Source organism: Anomaloglossus baeobatrachus, chromosome 2 (assembly GCF_048569485.1).
Source record: "Anomaloglossus baeobatrachus isolate aAnoBae1 chromosome 2, aAnoBae1.hap1, whole genome shotgun sequence".
NCBI lineage: Eukaryota > Metazoa > Chordata > Amphibia > Anura > Aromobatidae > Anomaloglossus > Anomaloglossus baeobatrachus.
In genome coordinates this window covers 783,950,545-783,975,726 of record NC_134354.1, presented here as the reverse complement: position 1 = coordinate 783,975,726, position 25,182 = coordinate 783,950,545, and the positions used below count along the sequence as shown (strand labels likewise).

Genomic DNA, 25,182 nt, shown 5'->3' with positions numbered 1-25,182 from the left:
ACTCTGCATCTGTGCGGGGATCGTGCGGGGACTCTGCATCTGTGCGGGGATCGTGCGGGGACTCTGCATCTGTGCGGGGATCGTACGGGGACTCTGCATCTGTGCGGCGACTCTGCATCTGTGCGGGGATTGTGGGGAGACTCTGCATCTGTGCGGGGATTGTGGGGAGACTCTGCATCTGTGCGGGGATTGTGGGGAGACTCTGCATCTGTGCGGGGATTGTGGGGAGACTCTGCATCTGTGTGGGGATTGTGGGGAGACTCTGCATCTGTGCGGGGATCGTGCGGGGACTCTGCATCTGTGCGGCGACTCTGCATCTGTGCGGGGATTGTGGGGGGACTCTGCATCTGTGCGGGGATTGTGGGGGGACTCTGCATCTGTGCGGGGATTGTGGGGGGACTCTGCATCTGTGCGGGGATTGTGCGGGGACTCTGCATCTGTGCGGGGACTCTGCATCTGTGCGGGGACTCTGCATCTGTGCGGGGACTCTGCATCTGTGCGGGGACTCTGCATCTGTGCGGGGACTCTGCATCTGTGCGGGGACTCTGCATCTGTGCGGGGACTCTGCATCTGTGCGGGGACTCTGCATCTGTGCGGGGACTCTGCATCTGTGCGGGGACTCTGCATCTGTGCGGGGACTCTGCATCTGTGCGGGGACTCTGCATCTGTGCGGGGACTCTGCATCTGTGCGGGGACTCTGCATCTGTGCGGGGACTCTGCATCTGTGCGGGGACTCTGCATCTGTGCGGGGACTCTGCATCTGTGCGGGGACTCTGCATCTGTGCGGGGACTCTGCATCTGTGCGGGGACTCTGCATCTGTGCGGGGACTCTGCATCTGTGCGGGGACTCTGCATCTGTGCGGGGACTCTGCATCTGTGCGGGGACTCTGCATCTGTGCGGGGACTCTGCATCTGTGCGGGGACTCTGCATCTGTGCGGGGACTCTGCATCTGTGCGGGGACTCTGCATCTGTGCGGGGACTCTGCATCTGTGCGGGGACTCTGCATCTGTGCGGGGACTCTGCATCTGTGCGGGGACTCTGCATCTGTGCGGGGACTCTGCATCTGTGCGGGGATTGTGGGGGGACTCTGCATCTGTGCGGGGATTGTGGGGGGACTCTGCATCTGTGCGGGGATTGTGGGGGGACTCTGCATCTGTGCGGGGATTGTGGGGGGACTCTGCATCTGTGCGGGGATTGTGGGGGGACTCTGCATCTGTGCGGGGATTGTGGGGGGACTCTGCATCTGTGCGGGGATTGTGGGGGGACTCTGCATCTGTGCGGGGATTGTGGGGGGACTCTGCATCTGTGCGGGGATTGTGGGGGGACTCTGCATCTGTGCGGGGATTGTGGGGGGACTCTGCATCTGTGCGGGGATTGTGGGGGGACTCTGCATCTGTGCGGGGATTGTGGGGGGACTCTGCATCTGTGCGGGGATTGTGGGGGGACTCTGCATCTGTGCGGGGATTGTGGGGGGACTCTGCATCTGTGCGGGGATCGTGGGGGGACTCTGCATCTGTGCGGTGATCGTGCGGGGACTCTGCATCTGTGCGGGGACTCTGCATCTGTGCGGGGACTCTGCATGTGTGCGGGGATTGTGCGAGGACTCTGCATCTGTGCGGGGATCGTGCGGGGAGCGGTGACACTTCCTCTTCTGTACGCTCGCGCTCATCACACGGTCTTCAAGATAATGGCGGAATATTCCAAATATGCAGTAAATCCGCGGAGATTATTACCCGCTGACGGGAGATGTGCGGAGCATCCTGACACTTTGGCAGCCAGGATATATTTGTAGACGCTTAGTTTATTCATGTTGGATTTTCACTTTTGGTGGGAAGCCGGCGTCCAGTTTAGCGGAGGGCGGCGGCGGCGGGGGAATTCCTCATCTTAAACCACTTATGTTAAATCAGGCACAACCTGCAAAACCTCCGCACTATTCCCAGCAGCTGCAGTCACCTGCAAATCATGCTGCATCAGGGGTTTTGGATCCATGGTGATCTGCAGTGAATCCCTCCCTTTTATAAATTGGCTTTCAGATGAAATTTCAGGATGATCCTCCAATGACCTCTGACCTGTTCGGGTGACCTTAATGTGACCTTCTCTAGTCTTTTGGATGCCAACTGTTCAATGTTTCAGGACTTTTTGCACAACTTGATAGAGAACAGCAAGGAGCTTTCGGAGGTCTATTAGAAATGGCATTACACAGTCATCATCACGCTGATCACATTCTGCCATCATGAGACCATGACGACACCTAACAATTGATCAGCAGCACCGCGCCATTGCGAGGCTTCAAGCAGGAGGTTCTCAGACAGAAGTGGCCACTGAGCTTAGAGTGTCACCAGCAGGTTGTACAGAGATACGGAGAGACTGGAAGAGTCACAGGCAGAGAAGTGGATGTCTTCTGGCCACATCCCACACTGATGACCGCTTCAATGCCCTGCAGAGCCAGATGATGAATGGCACACAACTCCAGGCACATCTAAGGGAGAAAGAGACACCCAAGTGTCAGGTCAGACCATTCGAAAGCATTCACATCAGCGTAGTCTGCGTGCTAGATGACCTGCAAGGTGCCTGATCACACCACCAGGCACAGGCGTCATCTACGCTGGACGAGGGACCAGTGGCCTCAGTGATGGTCACTGATGAAAGTCGATTCACACTGAGGATAAATGATGGCCGCCAACGATGGAGATGTCAAGAAGAGCGCTGTGCATCGGCCACTGGTCTCACCAGACGAGGCTTTGGTGGTGGTGGTGGTGTTAGTGAGGCCAGGGTGTCTAGTCATTACAGAACGGCCCTACACTGTGTGAATGGTCGAGTGACCACCCCTACTACTGGAGTAACAAATGGTTTCGAATGGTCTGACGTGACTGTTGGTGTCTCTCCCCTCCCTTAAATGTGCCTGGAATTATGTGGCTTTCATCATCCAGTTTTGAGGGGCATTGTTCATAATGATGAGGTCATCAGTGTGGGATGTGGCCAAAGGACGTCCACTTCTCTGCCTGTGACTCCTCCAGTCTCTCTGTGTCTCTGTACAACCTGCTGGTGACACTCCAAGCTCAATGGCTCCTTCCGTCTGAGAACCTCCTGCTTGAAGCCTCACAATGGCACGGTGCTGCTGATCTATTGTTAGGTGTCGTCTGGGGCTCATAATGCGAAATGTGAACAGCAGATGATGAGGAGAATGGTTTAATACCAATTGTAATAGACCCCCTAATTGTATTGGGCGATTCATGGGTCAAACCTCTGGTGTGAATTTTGCCATTAAGCTCCTTGTTAGAGAGCAGCAGGTTGTGCAAAGTCCTGAAACATTGAACGGTTGGAGATGAGCATCCAAAACATTAGAGAAGGTCACCCAATAAGGTCAGAGAGCATTCTGGAAATATCACTGGAAAGCCAAATATCCTTTGCGTCGTTTTCTCTTTGCGTCATGTTTTCCCCGTCTGCCCCTTTTTGCACAGCAGTGAGTGCACTTTCCACAGCTCCTGGGGTTTCTGTGACAGTGTTTCAGTGCGTCTTTGGGGTGAGCGGAGTGTTTTTGGAAGGAATATTGTGCTAAGAAGCCTGTGCAGCACATACACGTGTAATCCAAGTGAGCATTCATAAAGCGGCTTTATCCCTTGTCCATGTCCTCAGTGTCTCTGCCAGCCTCCTTGTATCCGGCAGCCGGAGCCCGCAGGGAACTGTGCGGTCTGGGCTCCGTCCCAAGCAGAGGATCAGGGCTGGTGGGAAGGTCTCGTGCCCGGGCTACTGTGTGTGCAGGGCATGCTGGGGATTATAGTGTCACAGACCTCATCCCTACAGGATCATAACCTATTGCTTCTTCTGCGCCCCACATGTATGGCCGCAGGGCACAGAGGGGTCGCCCATTCCTGTGCATCGCCCCTGCCCTGTAACAGCTTGGACGTTTATTTACACTGATACAATGTTGCAAAATAGATTCTAGAGGATTCTCTGTGATGATACAATGTAACAAACCATCCGCCATACGAGCAGCGCTAATTCAGGAGGGATCTCCCTAAGGCTAGGTTCACATTTCCGTTGTTTTAAATCCGTCAGGTCCATCAGCGACGAATCAGTCGTTTTTTAACGCAATGGATGTGTTTTTCACAGGATTCCGTTCACAGGAATCCTGTGAAAAAACTGATCCGTCGCGTCCGTTACATCCGCTGTGCGTCCGTTTTTTGACGGATCAGTCATGATCCGTTTGTGTTTGGGACAGCCCAGAGGGAGTGCCAGACATGCTGGGCATGCTCAGTAGAGCATGATGGAATCCAGCACTGGATTCTGTCGTAAGACGGATTACGGCGGAATCCTGCACCATAGACCTCCATTACAAGCGTGACCGATTCCTGTGCGGTGCGTTAATTTTGACGGCCTGAAAAACATTACATTCTGCGTTTTTGTTTCCACCCCGCGGTCAGTCCAAAAACGACTGATTGCGGCGCAGCGGTTGCAACGCAAGGTCATCAGTCGCAATCCACCACTAATACAAGTCTATGGGGCACAACTGAATCCGCTAAACGGATTCCATTGTTTACCAGAGCCGCGGATTGTGACTGATACAATTTAACGGAAATGTGAACCTAGCCTAAGGCTGCTTTCACACATCAGGTTTTTTTCTGCAGCCAGATGCGTTTTTTCCGCATAGACTTGCATTAGCGCCGGATTGTGCCACATGGCCTTGCGTTGCGTCCGTTTTTTGCCGGATGTGGCATATTTAGCCGATGCGGCGGCCAGAGGGAACGTTGCATGCAACATTTTTTGTCTGCGGCGAAAAACCGCATCGCGACGGATCCAACACAATTTCCAATGCAAGCCTATGTATGCCGGATGCGGCGTCCTGCAGCAAACACCGCATCCGGGCGCCAGATGCGGTTTATTGCACTGCGCACGCTCAATATCAAGCCGCATCTGTCAAAAAAACGGACAGGCCGCATGGAAAAACGTATGCAACGGATCCGTTTTTTTCGCCGCATCCGTTGCATAGGTTTTTGAGCCAGATTGTGCCTTCCGAGGCTCCTGCAGCTTCCTGAGATACATGGTCTCATTAATTTACCATTTTCAAGGTTATTCATCCAAAAGGTGCAAATCCTTCCCCATCTTGTCCTCTGCCAGGGCTTATCAGGTGTCAGTGTCTGGGTATAAGCAATTGTTTCTATTCACTGACTGCAAGCGAAGGCATTACCGTCCATATATACACCCTTGAGTTCCCATGAAAGATGCCACGTGCGGAGAATGTGGTAAAGAGCTGGGATTCTGTGATTTCTGGGATTACGCTCCCTTTATCAACAGTTATCTGTACAAGAACCTACAAGATGTCAGCACAAGATAAATCTTACACCCGCAGCCCCCAAGACGTGACCGCACTTAATAAGCCCCAAAAGGATTTCCTGATGCATCGGTCTGACTCCTAATTTAGACACGTGGCAACGCTGCTAACGGAGCACCAACTGGCGGTATTATTCATTATACGGAAGAAACATGCAAAGGCAAGAGAGGAAGATGCGGTCTACCACCATCAGTAATGAATCCTTAATCCCCCACAGTCCTAGCCATTATTAGGAGTTATTAGGTGAGGTATATTAATGCTTCAAAAAAAGTACTATAATACTGCCCCCCATAGACAAGAATATAACTACTATAATACTACCCCTATGTACAAGAATATAACTACTATAATACTGCCCCCTATATACAAGAATATAACTACTATAATACTGCTCCTATGTACAAGAATATAACTACTATAATACTACCCCCTATGTACAAGAATATAACTACTATAATACTGCCTCCTATGTACAAGAATATAACTACTATAATACTGCCCCTATATACAAGAATATAACTACTATAATACTACCCCTATGTACAAGAATATAACTACTATAATACTGCTCCTATGTACAAGAATATAACTACTATAATACTGCCCCCTATGTACAAGAATATAACTACTATAATACTGCCCCCTATGTACAAGAATATAACTACTATAATACTACCCCTATGTACAAGAATATAACTACTATAATACTGCCCCCTATATACAAGAATATAACTACTATAATACTGCTCCTATGTACAAGAATATAACTACTATAATACTACCCCCTATGTACAAGAATATAACTACTATAATACTGCCTCCTATGTACAAGAATATAACTACTATAATACTGCCCCTATATACAAGAATATAACTACTATAATACTACCCCTATGTACAAGAATATAACTACTATAATACTGCTCCCTATGTACAAGAATATAACTACTATAATACTGCCTCCTATGTACAAGAATATAACTACTATAATACTGCTCCCTATGTACAAGAATATAACTACTATAATACTGCCCCTATGTACAAGAATATAACTACTATAATACTGCCCCCAATGTACAAGAATATAACTACTATAATACTACCCCTATGTACAAGAATATAACTACTATAATACTGTCCCTATGTACAAGAATATAACTACTATAATACTGCCCCTATGTACAAGAATATAACTACTATAATACTGCCCCCTATAGACAAGAATATAACTACTATAATACTGCCCCTATGTACAAGAATATAACTACTATAATACTGCTCCCTATGTACAAGAATATAACTACTATAATACTGCCTCCTATGTACAAGAATATAACTACTATAATACTGCTCCCTATGTACAAGAATATAACTACTATAATACTGCCCCTATGTACAAGAATATAACTACTATAATACTGCCCCCAATGTACAAGAATATAACTACTATAATACTACCCCTATGTACAAGAATATAACTACTATAATACTGTCCCTATGTACAAGAATATAACTACTATAATACTGCCCCTATGTACAAGAATATAACTACTATAATACTGCCCCCTATAGACAAGAATATAACTACTATAATACTGCCCCTATGTACAAGAATATAACTACTATAATACTGCCCCCTATAGACAAGAATATAACTACTATAATACTGCCCCTATGTACAAGCATATAACTACTATAATACTGCTCCCTATGTACAAGAATATAACTACTATAATACTGCCTCCTATGTACAAGAATATAACTACTATAATACTGCTCCCTATGTACAAGAATATAACTACTATAATACTGCCCCTATGTACAAGAATATAACTACTATAATACTGCCCCCAATGTACAAGAATATAACTACTATAATACTACCCCTATGTACAAGAATATAACTACTATAATACTGTCCCTATGTACAAGAATATAACTACTATAATACTGCCCCTATGTACAAGAATATAACTACTATAATACTGCCCCCTATAGACAAGAATATAACTACTATAATACTGCCCCTATGTACAAGAATATAACTACTATAATACTGCCCCCTATAGACAAGAATATAACTACTATAATACTGCCCCTATGTACAAGCATATAACTACTATAATACTGCTCCTATGTACAAGAATATAACTGCTATAATACTGCCCCTATGTACAGGAATATAACTACTATAATACTGCCTCCTATGTACAAGAATATAACTACTATAATACTGCCCCTATGTACAAGAATATAACTACTATAATACTGCCCCTATGTACAAGAATATAACTACTATAATACTGCCCCCTATGTACAAGAATATAACTACTATAATACTGCCCCCTATGTACAAGAATATAACTACTATAATACTGCCCCCTATGTACAAGAATATAACTACTATAATACTGCCCACTATATACAAGAATATAACTACTATAATACTGCCCCCTATATACAAGAATATAACTACTATAATACTGCCCCTATGTACAAGAATATAACTACTATAATACTGCCCCCTATGTACAAGAATATAACTACTATAATACTGCCTCCTATGTACAAGAATATAACTACTATAATACTGCCCCTATGTACAAGAATATAACTACTATAATACTGCCCCTATGTACAAGAATATAACTACTATAATACTGCCCCCTATGTACAAGAATATAACTACTATAATACTGCCCCCTATGTACAAGAATATAACTACTATAATACTGCCCCCTATGTACAAGAATATAACTACTATAATACTGCCCACTATATACAAGAATATAACTACTATAATACTGCCCCCTATATACAAGAATATAACTACTATAATACTGCCCCTATGTACAAGAATATAACTACTATAATACTGCCCCCTATGTACAAGAATATAACTACTATAATACTGCCTCCTATGTACAAGAATATAACTACTATAATACTGCCCCTATGTACAAGAATATAACTACTATAATACTGCCCCCTATATACAAGAATATAGCTACTATAATACTGCCCCCTATATACAAGAATATAACTACTATAATACCGCTCCTATGTAGAAGAATATCACAAGTGAGTACACGCCTTACAGTTTTGTAAATTTTGTATAAGATCTTATGGGACAAAACTGAAGATGTAAGGTGGAGTGTAGTAAGGTCTTATCTTGGTAGCTATACCATCTGCTCCCGTGATAAGGTTGTGGAGCCAGAACCACTATAGTCTGTTAAACAGCCGCTGAATCCAAATAAAGTCAAAGACGTCTGAACTCCGGATCAATGAAAGTGGTTTATTGTCAACGGGTTTAGACGTAAAAATCGACTCCTACCCTTAGGACAAACGCATGGACATAAGCGGGTGCCATGCAAAAAAGAGCGACCGCAAACAAGAGGAGGGTAACCGTCAGGATCTTTGCGCTATGTAAGATCGTGCATTCATCAGAAACATTTAATTACTGCTGTTTATTTAGTAATTTAAATTGTATCCATTATGGTTAGCAAGAAAAAAACGAAATAAGAACACTGCAGATCTGATCCTGTGATACAATGTGCAGTGTCAGTGAGCAGCTTGTATACAATGTGCAGTGTCAGTGAGCAGCTTGTATACAATGTGCAGTGTCAGTGCGCAGCTTGTATACAATGTGCAGTGTCAGTGCGCAGCTTGTATACAATGTACAGTGTCAGTGCGCAGCTTGTATACAATGTAGTGTCAGTGTGCAGCTTGTATGTAATGGGCAGTGTCAGTGTGCAGCTTGTATATAATGTCCAGTGTCAGTGCGCAGCTTGTATACAATGTACAGTGTCTGTGCGCAGCTTGTATACAATGTACAGTGTCAGTGCGCAGCTTGTATACAATGTACAGTGTCAGTGCGCAGCTTGTATAACTGTAAATAACTCAGCAAGCAGCCATTAATGTCTAAACCGCTGGCAACAAAAGTGAGTGCACCCCTAAGGGAAAATGGCCAAATTGTGCCCAATTAGCCATTTTCCCTCCCCGGTGTCATGTGACTCATTAGTGTTACAAGGTCTCAGGTGTGACTGGGGGCAGGTGTCATTTGGGTGTTCTCTCTCACACACTCTCTCATACTGGTCACTGGAAGTTCATCTTGGCTCCTCATGGCAAAGAATTCTCTGAGGATCTGAGAAAAAGAATTGTTGTTCTACATAAAGATGGCCGAGGCTATAAGGAGATTGTCACCAGCCTGACCCTGAGCTGCAGGACGATGGCCAAGACCATACAGCGGTATAACCAGACAGGATCCACTCAGAACAGACCTCACCATGGCTCATCATCAGAAGCTGAGTGCACGAGCTCAGCATCATTTCCAGAGATCGTCTGTTCAGAATAGACGTATGAGTGCTGCCAGCAATATGGGGGGGTGGGGGTCCGCTTGTCAGTGCTCAGATCATACACCACACACTGCAGAGTTTAGGGGGCGTGGGGGTGGGGCCGGGCACCTGTCAGTGCTCAGACCATACGCCGCACACTTTATCACATTTGTCTGCATGGCGGTCGTCCCAGAAGGAAGCTTCTTTGAAAGATAATGCACAAGAAAGCCGCAAATAGTTTGCTGAAGACAAGCAGACTAATGACATGGATTATTGGGACCGTCCTGTGATCTGTTGAGACCAAGATATACTTATTTGGGTCAGATGGTGTCAGCGTCTGTGGCGGCTCCAGGTGAGGACAAAGACAAGTGTGTCCTGCCTACAGTCAGCCATGGTGGTGGAGGGTTATGGTTTGGGGCTACATGAGTGCTGCTGGCTGTAGGAGCTACAGATCATCGGGGCAACTAAGAATGCCAACATGTCCTGTGACATAGTGAAGCAGAGCAGGATCCCCTTCCTTCATATTCCAACATAACGACCCCAAACACCTCCAAGATCACCACTGCGTCAATAAAGAAACCAAAGATAAAGTTGCTAGACCGGCCGAGCGTCTCCAGACCTAAACCCTATGGAGCTTCTGTGGGGTCTCCTCACACGGAGGGTGGAGGAGCGCAAGGTCTGTACCATCCACCAGCTCTGGGATGTTGTCATGGAGGATGAAGAGGATCCAGCGGCTCCTGTGACCTCCATTATTTCTCTGGGATCAGTTTATGAACGTTTCCCCTGTATTATGACACTTCTGTATACGCAGGGATCGGCAGGAACTAAATATTTGTGCACAATCCTAAAACCTTTAAGTGTTCTGCTCCGCTGGTTTATAAAACACTTCTGCCCCTGATATATTGTGTATACGGCGATCGCGGCCCCGACGTATGAGCGTCTCTGGCAGTATAAATCTTCCGTGCGAGCGTCCAGACGTCACGTTCTGCTTCTCCGTCCATCCTGGGGGGATTCGTTAATACCGCTGTGATATATCGGGGACTTTCTTCTCATCAGGTCCCTACATCACCTGTCGGCTAAGGCGTCGCGTCATCTTCATAAATGGTGTAACGTGTCAAAATGTCAGATACTACAAGCTGTATAAAAAGCCGCCCCATGTACACTAAATAATACCTATATACTGCAGATAAAAGAATACACACATGCCGTGATTGAATGTCGCCATACAGTGCTGAATAATACCACCATGCTGTCACTGAATACTATCACAGTGCATAAATAAATATTACCGCCATATGGTATCTCAATAAATCCCATTATACACTATCTGAATACGTTGCACTAATCCGTGATTAATATAAATTTATACAGCCATACAATGACTAATATCACTATAATTAAGAAATATCCCAATCCAGTGACTATAAATAATCCCGTTATACACTATCTGAATACGTTATACAAATAATTCCACCAAACAGTGATTAATATAAATTTATACTGACATACACTGACTCATTAATATCACCATAATTAATATCGCAATCCAGTAACCATAAATAATCCCGTTATACACTATCTGAGTAAGTTATACAAATAATTCCACCAAACAGTGATTAATATAAATTTACACCGCCATACAATGACTCATTAATATCACCATAATTAAGTAATATCGCGATCAAATGACAATAAATAATCCCATTATACACTATCTGAATACGTTACATGAATAATTCCACCAAACAGCGATTAGTATAAATTTACACCGCCATACAATGACTCATTAATATCACCATAATTAAGTAATATCGCGATCGAATGACAATAAATAATCCCATTATACACTATCTGAATACGTTACATGAATAATTCCACCAAACAGCGATTAGTATAAATTTACACCGCCATACAATGACTCCTAACTAATACTGCAATCCAGTGTTTTAATTAATTCTGTGCCACAGACAGAGCCGCTGAGCCCTGCAACCTACTCGTTGGCAGTTAATGGGATGTTGTAGTAGTCGCGAACCTTAGTAGACCCTGTCGTATACATGTGCCGTCTTTTGCGCTGTCTGTGTATTATCAGGCGGTTTTTCGTTTTATCGGATTCTGTGAATGCTGGATATTTTACAATGTGGCAGCCGTTACTTTTTTTTCAGGGGTTGTCATCCATCTTTCTGAGCACCCTGAAGAGCAAAAGTGACTAAGGGAGGAGCAAGTGATATAATACCGCATATCCATATTTTATACCGCTATAATACGTCATTTTCCGACCTCATTTTTTGTGTTTTCCTTCCCCTGTGATAATGGCGTGATCTCTTCATTCTTCTCGCCCTCGGCTGACACTGGATGATCCCTCTTGGCAGAATCTCCGTGTTCATCGGCTCCTTCAGTCTTTGGACAGCTCCGGAGGAGGCGGGGGGGGGAGGGCAGCCGTCTGCCAGGCTTCACTGCTTCCCCTGACAGTCGTCTCCTCGCCGTGTCTCCTCCAGCGTCGGTGGTGTCAAGGTGAATGTCTTCCCATAGACCTTCGTGTTTCCACAGAAAGATTCCTCACCGGCCACGTTTCTGACCGTGCAGCCGCTCCTGCTGCGTCTCACCGCACTATAGGGCAACATGCGCTAACCCCAACTGTGCGCCGTCCAGTGCTGCACAATCCCGCACTACAGCTTTTTTTATTTTTCTTGGAAGGAGGAACATCCGGCCACTAGTCGTTCTAAAAAGTATCCGTGTCATGACATTACCGCCATATGTTGTGCCCCATACAGTGCATAATAGTGTCAGTATAAACCCCAGAATGGTAACACCGCTATGTGCACAAATACCATTATACAGTGTCCGAAAAGTACCATCATGAAGTAACTGAAGGAAACCAAGAGCCAGGGACTGAATAATACTGCAACAGAGTAACCATGTAATACCACCGTGTAAAGACTGAGAACCATTGCGGTTTACAGTGATTGAAATATACTGCTATACACTGTGTAATCACTGACTAATATTATCAATGACAGAATAAAGCCACCGTATGAACCCATATAACCAACATACAATCACTGAACATTACTTTTACACAGTGACTGAATAATACAACCATACAGTGAGTGCCATGTTACTATCATCTAATGACTAAATAATACCGCCATACAGTAAATCGCTCCAAATATTGAATAAATAACACCATATCATCACTTATAGCACTTAGCGACTGAATACCACCATACAGTCACTTAATATTGCTTACAGTAATGAAATAATATCGCCATATAATCTATTAATACTGCCATACATAGATCTATGTATGGCAGTTTTAATAGAAGTGTTAATAAATCAATGTATGGCGGTATTAATAGATTTGTTAATACATTGATCTATTAATACCACCATACATTGAGCTGTTAATATTGCACTACATTGAGCTATTAATACAGCCATACATTGATCTATTATCACCATACTTTGATGTATTAATACAGCCATACATTGAGCTATTAATATTGCCATACATTGATCTGTTATCACCATACTTTGAGCTATTAATACCGCCATACATTGACCTAGTAATACTGCCATTGACTTATTAATATCGCCATACATTGAGCTATTAATGCCGCCATACATTAAGCTAATACCGCGAGAAATTGATCTCTTAATACTGCCATACATTGATCTATTAATATTGCCATATATTGAGCTATTAATACCGCCATATATTGATCTATTAATATCGCCATACATTGAGCTATTAATACTGCCATATATTGATCTATTAATATCACCATACATTGATCTATTAATATCGCCATACATTGATGTATTAATACCGCCATACATTGAGCTATTAATATTGCCATACATTGATATATTATCACCATACTTTGATGTATTAATATCGCCATACATTGACCTAGTAATACCGCCATTGACTTAATATCGCCATACATTGAGCTATTAATGCCGCCATACATTAAGCTAATACCGCGAGAAATTGATCTCTTAATACTGCCATACATTGATCTATTAATACCGCCATATATTGATCTATTAATATCGCCATACATTGATCTATTAATACTGCCATACATTGATCTATTAATACTGCCATACATTGAGCTATTAATACCGCTATGCATTGATGTATTAATACTGTCATACATTGAGCCATTAATACCAGCATACATTTGTTGGAAAAATGTTGCAATATAGTGAAAGTTTTCCCAACTTGACCGGTTGAACAAGGAAAAGGCTAAATCGTTTTTTGTTTTTTTTTTTTGGGGGGGGGTGCATTTTTCTTGAAATGCACCACTCTGGGGCGTTGTTATCTGACAGACGGCGGCACGTTTCGGGATTCTCCCTCCGGGGCTATATCATGTCTCCGGGGGAGATTTCCTCTTCTGCTATTTTCGGATCCGGTCATAAATCATCTTCGTTGCGGATGTTACTTTTCTGCTAAAATCTGACTTTCTAAATGTGGATTCCCTGGTGAGCGGCGTTCTCGGGCGGGGGGCGGCCATCGCTGCCGGGTAATTTCCCGCTTTATGCCGCTGGTTCACACGGGCTCGGTGGTGGCTCCATCCACAAACAACTCTTCTCTTTTCAGAGTAATTTTTTTTTTTCCTTTGCTTCATTTTAAGATGTTTGTATTGTTTTACCTTTATGGGTTTTTTTTCTTTCTTTTTAAAATGCACAGTTTGCACACCGCTTTTTGTATTCTTGTGGGGCAAGAACGGTATTAGTTGGTCCACTGGACCGAAAGTACTGTTCGGTACAGATGGTTGCAGCAGCAGAATGACAATACACTGAAACACAGAGACGAATCAGCAGCAGAGCAGAGCACAACACAAAGACAGCAGCAGCACAATGGGACCGGAGAGCTAGCAAAGTTAGGAACTCATGGCCCAGGCACCTCCCTTAAGGGGAAGGTGCCTTGAATACCTGAAAACTCTCTGCTGACCAGAGAGGCACTTCCGGGTCAGGGAGCACTGGCCCTTTAAGAAAAAGTGTGTGGCCATGCACACACCCTATGGGCATTCCCAGGAGGCTTGTGTGGTGTGTGCAGGCCCCGGGAAACAGCAGCATGATCCGGGTATGGGGGCAAACACCACTGAGCAGCCCGGCAGGTGAGCGAACCAACGTCCCCAACAGGGGAGGGGAGCAGGACCGCGCGGGGATGCCGGTATGGGCATTACAGTACATAACAGCGACAAATACAGTTCCTTCTCCCAAAATATAACGTTGTCTCCAAAGTTTCACATTTAGGCCGCTTTCACACTTGCGTTCAGCGCAATCCGCCGTTATGGAGAATAGCGCAGTCCGTTAATGCACTGCGCTATTCTCCATAGACTTGTATTGGCGACGCACCATAACGCAAGTGTCTGCGTTGCATCCGCTGGACGACGCTGCGTCGTTATTTTGAGACAGCGTCGGGCGGAGGGAACGCTACGTGTAGCGTTTTTTGGGTCGTTAAAATAACGCACTTTGACAGATTCCGTTAGAATCCACCAAGATGTCTAATGATTGTCTGTGGTGGCGGATTCCATCACGTTATACTGAGCATGCTCAGCATGTCCAGCAAACCGATCTAAATCGTTTAAAATCACTCCTGGCCCCTCTCCCCCCCTCTCTCACTCACCGATCACCGGCGCAGCGCTGCACGGCTGTCACTCTCCTCCGGCGGCTTCTCCTGCTTTGAAAATGCCGGCCGCTTATTATTCCATCTCGTATTCACTGGTTCCCCCGCCCACCGGCACCTATGATTGGTTGCAGTCAGACCCGCCCCCACGCTGAGTGACAGCTGTCTCACTGCAACCAATCACAGCCGCCGGTGGGCGTGTCTATACTGTGCAGTACAATAAATAAATAAAAAGAACAGCGTGCGGTCCCCCTCAACTTTGATACCATCCAAGGTAAAGCCACATGGCTGAAGGCTGGTATTCTCAGAATGGGGAGCCCCACGTTATGGGGAGCCCCCCAGCCTAACAATATGAGCCAGCAGCCGCCCAGAATTGCCGCATCCATTAGATGCAACAGTCCCGGGACTCTACCCGGCTCATCCCGAATTGCCGTGGTGCGGTTGCAATCGAGGTAATAAGGAGTTAATGGCAGCCCATAGCTGCCACTAAGTCCTAGGTTAATCATGTCAGGCGTCTGAGACACCCCCATGATTAACCTGTAAGTGACAGTAAATAAACACACCTGAAAAAATACTTTATTTGGAAATAAGACAAAAAAACACCCTCTTTCACCACTTTATTAATCCCCAAATACCCCTCCAGGTCCGGCGTAATCCACACGAGGTCCCGCGACGCAACCAGCTCTGCTACATGAAGCTGACAGGAGCGGCCGTAGAACACCGCCGCTCCTGTTAGTTGCTGCGTGAAGCTGAAGGGAGTAACTCTTTCAGCGGGGACGTCACTGAGGTAATGCCTGTGTGTGTGGTGATGATAGGAGCGGTAGTGCCTGCGTGTGCGGTGATGATGGGTGCGGTGATGATGGGTGCGGTGATGATGGGTGCAGTAGTGCCGGGGTGTGTGCAGTGATGATGGGTGCGTAAGTGCCTGCGTGTGTGGTGATGATGGGTGCGGTAGCGCCTGGGTGTGCGTGGTGATGATGGGGCGGTAGTACTGGGGTGTGTGTGGTGATGATGGGTGCAGTAGTGGCGGGATGTGTGTGATGATGGAGTGTTGTAGTGCTGGGGTGTGTGCGGGGATGATGGGGGCCATAGTGTCGGGGTGTGTGCGGGGATGATGGGGGCGGTAGTGCCGGGGTGTGTGCGGTGATGATGGGGGCGGTAGTGCCGGGATGTGTGCGGTGATGATGGGGGCGGTAGTGCCGGTGTGTGCGCGGTGATGATGGGTGTGGTAGTGCCGGTGTGTGTGTGTGTGTGTGTGTGTGTGTGTGTGTGTGTGTGTGTGTGTGTGTGTGTGTGTGTGTGTGTGCGCGCGCTGCGCGCGGGTGATGATGGGTGCGGTAGTGCCGGTGTGTGTGCGCGGTGATGACGGGATGTGTGTGGTAATGATGAGTGCGGTAGTGCCTGTGTGTGCGGTGATGATGGGGTGTCTCTCTCGCGGCTAGAAAACTTAACGCAACGCGTTATTTCCCAGGAATCCGTTGCCTTTATTATCACACAACGCAAGTGTGAAAGCGCCCTTAAAGCTTTGGACTGGCGCAGACGCAGCAGCAGCCTTCCTTCTGTTTTGCGCATGCGCCAGTGCGATAAATCTCTGTTCATCAGCTTTGACTCTCGCTCTGCGGCGGCCGAGCCTTTCAAGCAGACGCCCTCGGGCTTATATAAATGCTGAAGTAATAAATCTGATGTCCCAGAAGTGACACCCGGACGTCTCTGCCAAGAACTGGATAAAATATAAACTGCGCATGCGCCGCTCCTCTGCCATCAACTACACAAGAAGGGACTGGATTACTGGGATCTCAGCAGCCTATGTGCATTGTGCGGACATGTTATGCTGTGAACTAATTACCATAGCGCAAAGAAGTTGTGAAATCTTTTTAAAGTATGGAAGGCGTAGATTTTTGGAAAGGGATTTTCAAGCCATGGAAGGCACCGTCTGGAACAGGAAACCTGGTAATATAGTTTACCTGTAGCCACCACCAGGGGTAAGCCATTATATAGCGATGGATACATCAAATGGAGATGTAGAAATCCCTATTTAGAGCTCCCCCTAGTGGTGGCTGCAGACAGGATCTTATCATGTATCTCTGTATACAGGGAGCTCCCTCTAGTGGTGGCTGCAGACAGGATCTTATCATGTATCTCTGTATACAGGGAGCTCCCCCTAGTGGTGGCTGCAGACAGGATCTTATCATGTATCTCTGTATACAGGGAGCTCCCCCTAGTGGTGGCTGCAGACAGGATCTTATCATGTATCTCTGTATACAGGGAGCTCCCCCTAGTGGTGACTGCAGACAGGAGCTTATCATGTATCTCTGTATACAGGGAGCTCCCCCTAGTGGTGGCTGCAGACAGAATCTTATCATGTATCTCTGTATACAGGGAGCTCCCCCTAGTGGTGGCTGCAGACAGGATTCTATCATGTATCTCTGTATACAGGTAGCTCCCCCTAGTGGTGGCTGCAGACAGGATCTTATCATGTATCTCTGTATACAGGGAGCTCCCCCTAGTGGTGGCTGCAGACAGGATCTTATCATGTATCTCTGTATACAGGGAGCTCCCCCTAGTGGTGGCTGCAGACAGGATCTTATCATGTATCTCTGTATACAGGGAGCTCCCCCTAGTGGTGGCTGCAGATAGGATCTTATCATGTATCTCTGTATACAGGGAGCTCCCCCTAGTGGTGGCTGCAGACAGAATCTTATCATGTATATCTGTATACAGGGAGCTCCCCCTAGTGGTGGCTGCAGACAGGATCTTATCATGTATCTTTGTATACAGGGAGCTCCCCCTAGTGGTGGCTGCAGACAGAATCTTATCATGTATATCTGTATACAGGGAGCTCCCCCTAGTGGTGACTGCAGACAGGATCTTATCATGTATCTCTGTATACAGGGAGCTCCCCCTAGTGGTGGCTGCAGACAGAATCTTATCATGTATCTCTGCATACAGGGAGCTCCCCCTAGTGGTGGCTGCAGACAGGCTCTTATCATGTATCTCTGTATACAGGAGCTCCCCCTAGTGGTTACTGCAGACAGGAGCTTATCATGTATCTCTGTATACAGGGAGCTCCCCCCTAGTGGTTGCTGATCATTTTGGAGGTTTTGTGTGAAATTGTCCAATTTTTATTTTGTCTAGTTCCAATACACACAAAGGAAATAAACATGTGAATAACAAAATGTGTAGTTGCAATAATTTTCTTGGATACATACTTCATTTTCTGGAACAATTTGAAGGGTGCCAGCACTTTTGGCCATGACTATATGTTCCTCATCCTGGTATAGATGTCGCCCATCCTGGTATATATATCTTCCATCTTGGTCTGTATGTCCCTCATCCTGGGCCCATTCTGGTATATATGTCCTCCATCCTGGGCCCATTCTGGTATATATGTCCTCCATCCTGGGCCCATTCTGGTATATATGTCCTCCATCCTGGGCCCATTCTGGTATATATGTCCTCCATCCTGGGCCCATTCTGGTATATATGTCCTCCATCCTGGGCCCATTCTGGTATATATGTCCTCCATCCTGGGCCCATTCTGGTATATATGTCCTCCATCCTGGGCCCATTCTGGTATATATGTCCTCCATCCTGGGCCCATTCTGGTATATATGTCCTCCATCCTGGGCCCATTCTGGTATATATGTCCTCCATCCTGGGCCCATTCTGGTATATATGTCCTCCATCCTGGGCCCATTCTGGTATATATGTCCTCCATCCTGGGCCCATTCTGGTATATATGTCCTCCATCCTGGACTCTTCCTGGTATGAAGGGACCCGAAAGGTCTCTGCACCACAATACACTTCAGCTGAGGTAGGCGCTGGACTCTGCGTTATCAAGGTTGTTCAGACCCCGTGCTTAGATAACAATCCCCTTTGCTAGTCCTTGGCATATTGACTTCCAGATTCACCCCCGACGTTATCTCTGTATTTCTTGCTCTTCCTCAGTAAGATTTTGGCTAGAGAAGTGGTAGAAAGACCCTTCCCTGACAGATGAGCCGGCGTTCCCCTTTAAATACCGCCATGTGCCTCTGAAGGTCGGATTGCAGTGCGGTTATTTTCCACGGACAGCCTTGGTTTCTTATCTTTAATGAAGTCCTGGTCAAATAAAAGATGGATATCTGCGATCACAGGACAGAATGCTAAATCCCGAAATATTTCACATTCCCGCTGTCGGCATAATGACCCTGAAAATGATTAACCCCTGAAGGCTCCGCTATGTGCAGCTACTGCACGAGGATGTGGAGCTGCTTTTTTTTTTTTTTTCTTTTAAGTCTTAAAACGAATATTGTCAAAATATTAATGACAGCAAGCAGAGGTCCTGAAGAATGTCACTTGCAAAGTCTGAATGTGCCTTTTTAATACTTGTTGTGATACAAATCCAACATACTAAGTATATAGTACAGCACAGTATGTAGGGTATGGCGTCACACTTGTACTTATTTATCATCATCCTCATCCTCACTCCTCTTTATATCCACAGTGGGAGCTTCTATGGTTTATGATCCTCACATTCACCTTCTTCCTCACCCTCACATGGTTTTATTTCTGGTGGGAAGTTCACAACGACTACAATGAGTTTAACTGGTGAGTATCAAATTCCCTACACAGAGAAGTGCGGTTATATTCCTGTATATAAGGGCAGTATTATAGTAGTTATATTCCTGTATATAGGGGGCAGTATTATAGTAGTTATATTCTTGTACATAGGAGCAGTATTATAGTAGTTATATTCTTGTACATAGGAGCAGTATTATAGTAGGTATATTCTTGTATATAGGAGCAGTATTATAGTAGTTATATTCCTGTATATAAGGGCAGTATTATAGTAGTTATATTCCTGTATATAAGGGCAGTATTATAGTAGTTATATTCCTGTATATAAGGGCAGTATTATAGTAGTTATATTCCTGTATATAAGGGCAGTATTATAGCAGTTATATTCCTGTATATAAGGGCAGTATTATAGTAGTTATATTCTTGTATATAAGGGCAGTATTATAGTAGTTATATTCCTGTATATAAGGGCAGTATTATAGCAGTTATATTCTCGTATATAAGGGCAGTATTATAGTAGTTATATTCCTGTATATAAGGGCAGTATTATAGCAGTTATATTCCTGTATATAAGGGCAGTATTATAGTAGTTATATTCTTGTATATAAGGGCAGTATTATAGTAGTTATATTCTTGTATATAAGGGCAGTATTATAGTAGTTATATTCCTGTATATAAGGGCAGTATTATAGCAGTTATATTCTCGTATATAAGGGCAGTATTATAGTAGTTATATTCCTGTATATAAGGGCAGTATTATAGCAGTTATATTCCTGTATATAGGGGCAGTATTATAGTAGTTATATTCTTGTACATAGGGGCAGTATTATAGTAGTTATATTCTTGTACATAGGGGCAGTATTATAGTAGTTATATTCTTGTACATAGGGGGCAGTATTGTAGTTATATTCTTGTACATAGGGGCAGTATTATAGTAGTTATATTCTTGTACATAGGGGCAGTATTATAGTAGTTATATTCTTGTATATAGGAGCAGTATTATAGTAGTTATATTCCTTTACATAGGGGCAGTATTATAGTAGTTATATTCTTGTACATAGGAGCAGTATTATAGTTGTTATATTCTTGTATATAGCAGTATTATAGTAGTTATATTCTTGTACATAGGGGGCAGTATTATAGTAGTTATATTCTTGTACATATGGGCAGTATTATAGTAGTTATATTCTTGTACATAGGGGCAGTATTATAGTAGTTATATTCTTGTACATAGGGGCAGTATTATAGTAGTTATATTCTTGTACATATGGGCAGTATTATAGTAGTTATATTCTTGTACATAGGGCAGTATTATAGTAGTTATATTCCTGTATATAAGGGCAGTATTATAGTAGTTATATTCTTGTACATAGGGGGCAGTATTATAGTAGTTATATTCTTGTATATAGGGGGCAGTATTATAGTAGTCATATTCTTGTACATAGGGGCAGTATTATAGTAGTTATATTCTTGTACATAGGGGCAGTATTATAGTAGTTATATTCTTGTATATAGGTGCAGTATTATAGTAGTTATATTCTTGTACATAGGGGGCAGTATTATAGTAGTTATATTCCTGTACATAGGGGGCAGTATTATAGTAGTTATATTCTTGTACATAGGGGGCAGTATTATAGTAGTTATATTCTTGTATATAGGGGGCAGTATTATAGTAGTCATATTCTTGTACATAGGAGCAGTATTATAGTAGTTATATTCTTGTACATGGGGCAGTATTATAGTAGTTATATTCTTGTACATGGGGCAGTATTATAGTAGTTATATTCTTGTACGTAGAGGGCAGTATTATAGTAGTTATATTCTTGTACGTAGAGGGCAGTAATATAGTAGTTATATTCTTGTACGTAGAGGGCAGTATTATAGTAGTTATATTCTTGTACGTAGAGGGCAGTATTATAGTGGTTATATTCTTGTATGTAGAGGGGCAGTATTAGTTCGCAGTGTTGCGGTGAATATATTGGGTTAGTGTATAGAATTAGCCTCTGACGCTGTATATTTGTGTTTTCTGGTGTCGGTGTTTGCGGTCGGCGGTGGATGGGGCTGTGATGCCGGTGATGTGCGGCTGCTTTTCTTTTGAATTGATGGTGATGGAGGAGTTGCTGAATATTAGGACAGGGTGTAACATCAGCATTTTTGTAGCATGAGTAACGTGCTGGGAGTTGATGAGATGTCGGGCTTTGCTGTGCAGCAGATACATGAGCTCGGGTCATAGATATAGCGTTATTTTCTCAGTTTATCTTTATCACGTTGTTTGACGCCAACAAGGACGGTTTTCATTTTAAACCTTTGGATAAATCTTCGTCATTTACTTGTTTTAAGATCTTTCAAAACATTCCCTATATAGATATAAACCACATGTGTCAGGTCTCCTTTATGAGGATAATATAACAACCCTGCGTCAGTGCCCTCTGAAGCGCCCCGCGTCTGTGCCCTCTGAAGCGCCCCGCGTCTGTGCCCTCTGAAGCGCCCCGCGTCTGTGCCCTCTGAAGCGCCCCGCGTCTGTGCCCTCTGAAGCGCCCCGCGTCTGTGCCCTCTGAAGCGCCCCGCGTCTGTGCCCTCTGAAGCGCCCCGCGTCTGTGCCCTCTGAAGCGCCCCGCGTCTGTGCCCTCTGAAGCGCCCCGCGTCTGTGCCCTCTGAAGCGCCCCGCGTCTGTGCCCTCTGAAGCGCCCCGCGTCTGTGCCCTCTGAAGCGCCCCGCGTCTGTGCCCTCTGAAGCGCCCCGCGTCTGTGCCCTCTGAAGCGCCCCGCGTCTGCGCCCTCTGAAGCGCCCCGCGTCTGCGCCCTATGAAGCGCCCCGCGTCTGCGCCCTCTGAAGCGCCCGCGTCTGCGGCCTCTGAAGCGCCCCATGACTGTGCCAAAGTGCTCCTCTAACAATAGCAGATAAAGTGCCCTATAATTGTGCCATCCGCAGCTCTTCTTTCCCAGCGCCAGCTCCAGCCCCTTTATAGCAATCCACAATGCCCTTACAGCAGTGCCACCCGCGGTGCCAGTGCAGCAATCATCTAGCGCTCTCCTCCCCACCGCCGTTGCTGCGCCGGGCATTATTCTTGCTGTTTCCGGCAGGTAGCCTCTGTGCCAGGGAAGGGTCCAGTGCTTTAACCCCCACGGACGTTTCTTCTTTCTTTCTGGGCTGGTGTAAGCTCGGAGCATTCCTCGGTGACCGGATGACGTGTTTCTGTATTGCAGGTTTTTATATAACCGGACGGGGCGGTGGAGTGACTGGTCCATTCCTATCCTGGTGTCCACGGCTGCCGGTTTCATCTACATCACCATTCTCCTGGTAAGAAGCCATCAGTCTGGTATCACCGCACACTGCTGCACTAAACACGGCCTTAGATCATGTGCACACGATGCATTATTTCTTGCATTTTGTCCTGCACCAGCAAAGTCTGAGAAGTCAGAAAATTCCATCCGCACGTCTCTTTAAGGCAGCGTTTTGTTTGACAAATAGTTGTCAAAATCATTGCCTAAAAACATAGCAGCCGGTCACTTCTTCACTGCGTCCTGTGAACCCATGGAAATGAATGAAGTCAAAACGCAACCAAATGTTTAGCTGTGCGTGTGCAGTGCAGGGTCGTTGCATTTTGGATTTGTTCTTGTCAACAAAAACGCAGGTCTCTCACCCCCCCTCTCACTCTCCCCCCCCCTCTCACTCTCCCCCCCCTCTCACTCTCCCCCCCCCTCTCACTCTCCCCCCCTCTCACTCTCCCCCCCCTCTCACTCCACTCCCCTCCTCCCTCTTAATCCCCCCTCCCTCTTAATCCCCCCCTCCCTCTCAATCCCCCTCTCCCTCTCAATCCCCCTCTCCCTCTCAATCCCCCTCTCCCTCTCAATCCCCCTCTCCCTCTCTCAATCCCCCTCTCCCTCTCAATCCCCCTCTCCCTCTCTCAATCCCCCTCTCCCTCTCTCAATCCCCCTCTCCCTCTCTCAATCCCCCTCTCCCTCTCTCCATTCCCCTCTCCCTCTCTCCATTCCCCTCTCCCTCTCTCCATTCCCCTCTCCCTCTCTCAATCCCCCTCTCCCTCTCTCAATCCCCCTCTCCCTCTCTCCATTCCCCTCTCCCTCTCTCCATTCCCCTCTCCCTCTCTCCATTCCCCTCTCCCTCTCTCAATCCCCCTCTCCCTCTCTCAATCCCCCTCTCCCTCTCTCAATCCCCCTCTCCCTCTCTCAATCCCCCTCTCCCTCTCTCAATCCCCCTCTCCCTCTCTCAATCCCCCTCTCCCTCTCTCAATCCCCCTCTCCCTCTCTCAATCCCCCTCTCCCTCTCTCAATCCCCCTCTCCCTCTCTCAATCCCCCTCTCCCTCTCTCAATCCCCCTCTCCCTCTCTCAATCCCCCTCTCCCTCTCTCAATCCCCCTCTCCCTCTCTCAATCCCCCTCTCCCTCTCTCAATCCCCCTCTCCCTCTCTCAATCCCCCTCTCCCTCTCTCAATCCCCCTCTCCCTCTCTCAATCCCCCTCTCCCTCTCTCAATCCCCCTCTCCCTCTCTCAATCCCCCTCTCCCTCTCTCAATCCCCCTCTCCCCTCCTCTCAATCCCCCTCTCCCTCTCTCAATCCCCCTCTCCCTCTCTCAATCCCCCTCTCCCTCTCTCAATCCCCCTCTCCCTCTCACAATCCCCCTCTGCCTCTCACAATCCCCCTCTGCCTCTCTCAATCCCCCTCTGCCTCTCTCAATCCCCCTCTGCCTCCCGCCACCCTCTCCCCCCCTCTGCCACCCTCTCCCCCCCTCTGCCACCCTCTCCCCCCCTCTGCCACCCTCTCCCCCCCTCTGCCACCCTCTCCCCCCCTCTGCCACCCTCTCCCCCCCTCTGCCACCCTCTCCCCCCCTCTGCCACCCTCTCCCCCCTCTGCCACCCTCTCCCCCCCTCTGCCACCCTCTCCCCCCCTCTGCCACCCTCTCCCCCCCTCTGCCACCCTCTCCCCCCTCTGCCACCCTCCCTCCCTCCCTTTCCTCTCCTCCCTCCCTTTCCCTCTCCTCCCTCCCTCCCTCCCTTTCCCTCTCCTCCCTCCCTTTCCCTCTCCTCCCTCCCTTTCCCTCTCCTCCCTCCCTTTCCCTCTCCTCCCTCCCTTTCCCTCTCCTCCCTCCCTTTCCCTCTCCTCCCTCCCTTTCCCTCTCCTCCCTCCCTTTCCCTCTCCTCCCTCCCTTTCCCTCTCCTCCCTCCCTTTCCCTCTCCTCCCTCCCTTTCCCTCTCCTCCCTCCCTTTCCCTCTCCTCCCTCCCTTTCCCTCTCCTCCCTCCCTTTCCCTCTCCTCCCTCCCTTTCCCTCTCCTCCCTCCCTTCCCCTCTCCTCCCTCCCTCTCCTCC

At 46.5% G+C, this 25,182-nt stretch overlaps 1 protein-coding gene across 1 annotated transcript in view; it reads left to right on the top strand.

Moving 5' to 3' along the window:
• GDPD5 (glycerophosphodiester phosphodiesterase domain containing 5) overlaps positions 1-25,182 on the top strand; it is a 191,017-nt gene that overhangs the window by 124,379 nt on the left and 41,456 nt on the right. The window contains 2 exon segments of the mRNA XM_075334723.1: positions 19,786-19,889; positions 23,066-23,159. Coding sequence (XP_075190838.1) covers positions 19,786-19,889; positions 23,066-23,159 — 198 coding nt within the window.